The sequence below is a fragment of the Perkinsus marinus genome (assembly GCF_000006405.1).
Source record: "Perkinsus marinus ATCC 50983 genomic scaffold scf_1104296942024, whole genome shotgun sequence".
Lineage (NCBI taxonomy): Eukaryota > Perkinsozoa > Perkinsida > Perkinsidae > Perkinsus > Perkinsus marinus.
The window spans coordinates 3,004-6,211 of NW_003212299.1; the positions used below are offsets into that span (position 1 = coordinate 3,004).

A 3,208-nucleotide genomic window follows, 5' to 3' on the forward strand; every position below is an offset into this window, starting at 1 on the left:
ATCCCCGCACTAAATGGCATTTACCCCCAGCATAGGGTATGAAATCGAGATTGAGTGTAGTCCAATACTCCTTGACAGAGGATATGAACTCTTCCAAAGCTAGTTCTCCAGCTGCCTCCGACATGAGACCACGTAACTCCTTCTCTCGCTCCTTGAGACCAGTACTATCCCAAAGCTGTCCCAATAAGAGGCCATTGACACCATTGTGGATCGTACCAAGTGACAAGATGCCCAGAATCTGCTTCCAGTGGCGATCCTTCAATGCCTCAGACTTGAGATCAGCAATGATTGGATGGAGGGCCAAGGCAGCTTCCACTCGACTGCGTAGATCATCATAAGCATCGTATTGACGTAACGCATCAGGTAGTTGACTGAGCTCTTCGACAAGTTGCTCCAATGAAGTCTTCACTTTCTTTGCAACTACAGCTGGCCATGGAGTATCAGCAATATCAGACAGCTTCTGATGCACTCCTCCAAGGCCTTCCCACACAGCTCTCAGGTTAGATACATCTTCCCGCAGGGGATCTAGGCGACGCTCATTGCTGCAGTCTAAATCCAACACCTTCTTAGCCTTTATGACCTGACATAAGATATCATTGAATATAGAACTTGTAGAGTGGTTGGCATTCATTACCTGTGCCAGGTCAGCTTGCAGCTTCATCAACCTGGTATCGAATAGCGATATATTATGTAATGCTCTGAGAAGGAGAGTATACACTGCAATAGACTACAGAGTTACTATTACTTGGTGGGTGACTCGTTAGGTTGAGTCGTCTGGTCGGCCCTCATAGCCCCCCATTCCTCATAGAGGCTGTTTATCTGTTCCATTACCTTCGTATCATGAGATGCTATCATATGCTCGACTTTATCCTTGCTCTCCTCCAGGAGCTTAATACGTCGGCTGAGGACCTAGACGTCATTGCTAATAGTAATAGTGTACATGGGCAAGTACTTGTTCTAAGGCTGTCCACTCTCCTTCCACTCTATCAGTCCATATCCAATCACGTGGGAAAGCATATCTCTGCCTCTCTAGTAGCTTCTCCCCTGCTCGTAGGGACGCCACCCTCTGGGCCCAGGCCTTTCCAGCACTTCCTTGGGCTTCCCTCACACAAGTGACAAATTCAGCTATCTAAAAGTGGTACGAGCCTCCGGGCGATGACAATATGCCTCAAACTGACCTCTCGACAGCTTGTAACGGCTAAGGTCTGCCGTTCGAGTGAGCCTCTAGACTTCTCTAGCTGGGATAGCATAGACCTAGTTTGATCAGCCATTTGCATTGCGAATGCCTGCAGCACTTCCCTCTGCCACTGGTCATACTTATGGAGTACCTGTTCCTGTATTGGACTAAAGTCAATCGCTATTGGACCGAAGGTCTCAGTATCCCTAGCAGCATCGACACCGGCCCTAGCGACCCTGATATCGGTCAAGAGTTGTTGCCATGCCTCAATATCGTCCCCTAGCTCGTTGAATAGTGCGGAAGGCTCCGCCCTCCATAGAGCTTCATACTTCTGCCAATCATGAACATAAGTAGCCATACGAGCCATGGTAGAGTCAATGATCTCATAAGCTTGGCTTAAAGCCTGGTCATCTGGATGGGTGTTGACCAAATTCATGAACGATGAACAAGTTCCTCTTCCTCCATTGTCTATAGCATTCTTCTTAGCAGATACCGTAACATTATCATAACGTCCAGACCGAATCCTAGGGAAGTGGCATAGCTTGGCTAGAAGGATTGAAAGCTTCTCCATGAGCCCGGCCCTTACCTCCTCAATGCTTGGCTTGAGTACAAGACGCGTATTAGACCCTTCTTGGAGCATGAGCAGCTCGTGTACGGAAATACTATTCTCAGGTATAACTCTGGTACCATTATGAGGCCAATCCTCGAACTCATCGACCCATATACCCACAACTGCAGAGAGCTCCATGCGTAGTCTAGCTTCTAGTCTAGCGTTGAGCTCAGATACGTAAAGGCGAAGATTGGAGCATCCAGCTAGATTGAGATCATCAACTATCTTCTGTACTTTACCAAAGATGGCCAGAACCTCATCCACATAGTTATGCATAGTCTCATGCTCATGCTGTTGTTGTTGGTCACGTCCTCCAGTAATAAGGGTAGAATTGGCTGTTATATAAAGGTCATCAGCGTTCGACTGGTATGCTGGGCCATCGATCATGTGGGTACAGGGTAGTTGGTCATCCACCAGATCATCAATACGATTCACCATACGTAGGACCTCAGTCCAACGATCTTGGAATGAGAATACCAAGTCACTCACATCTGCTGTATAGGAGTACACACCTTCGATATCATCCCAACCAACATCATACGCTGATGCTAGAGCATGTTGAACCTTAGCATGATAAGCAGCGAGCAGGGAGGCTACTTGAGGTTGCTGAGAGAGCTTAGTCCCTAGAGACATGTAGGTCTCGGCACACTCCCTTAAGGTTATCGAAAGAGGATAGATCTTCCTTATCTCCTCACCTTTCACCTTCACAGCAAATGGTATCTGGAAATGTAGGCTCTCCAAGTAAGCAATTTCTTGGCAGAGATCAAGGATATCAGCATCAAAGTTCATGTGTAGAGCTAATGATCCATTCCTAGCCTTATGAATGGCCAATACTCGGGCACCCCAGTCTATAGATACACTTCTAGCTTGCTTAACCCAGCTCTCGAATAGACGACTGGTGTCTAGCTTCTTGGCAAAGAAGTCACACTCCTCTTTGATCCTCTGACCATCGATATGCTTATCCCAAGTAGGGCCTAGAACTGAAGCCACTTGGTTGATGAGTGTAGTAAGCCTTCGACTGATCTGCTTAGCCCACATAATCTTAGCACTTAGAGCAGGTATCCCTCTCTGAAGGAGCATGGTCTCGGTACCAGATCCCTCAAAGCCCTTCTTGAATGCCTCCTGTAGATCAAATATGTCCACTTTAACCTTACTCAATAGTGAGTTCTGATATTCCAATACAGCACTCCTAATACGGAGTCTGAAGAAGAGAGGGTTGAACTTGGCGAAAGCCCGGAACATATCCTTGGTAGTAGCAGCATTGCCAAGGGTATCCCTCATGTTAGCTATGATCAAGCTCTCGGCCCTGTTGATGAGATCAGCATACTCCTGTTTAGCACGTTCCCAAGCATTAATACCAGTAGGTGTAGTATCCACAACATCAACAACCAAGACCTTATCATAAGCAGCCACTACTGTAT

At 47.0% G+C, this 3,208-nt stretch overlaps 1 protein-coding gene across 1 annotated transcript in view; it reads right to left on the minus strand.

Annotated features, from left to right (window-relative positions):
• Positions 1 to 3,068, minus strand: part of Pmar_PMAR025163 (cytoplasmic dynein heavy chain, putative) — a gene marked incomplete at both ends in the record, with an annotated part of 6,054 nt that extends 2,986 nt beyond the window's left edge. Inside the window, 5 exons of the mRNA XM_002781511.1 lie at positions 1 to 580; positions 635 to 698; positions 758 to 909; positions 953 to 1,129; positions 1,179 to 3,068. Coding sequence (XP_002781557.1) covers positions 1 to 580; positions 635 to 698; positions 758 to 909; positions 953 to 1,129; positions 1,179 to 3,068 — 2,863 coding nt within the window. The remainder of the gene's footprint in view (positions 581 to 634; positions 699 to 757; positions 910 to 952; positions 1,130 to 1,178) is intronic.
• Positions 3,069 to 3,208: the final 140 nt, after the last annotated feature.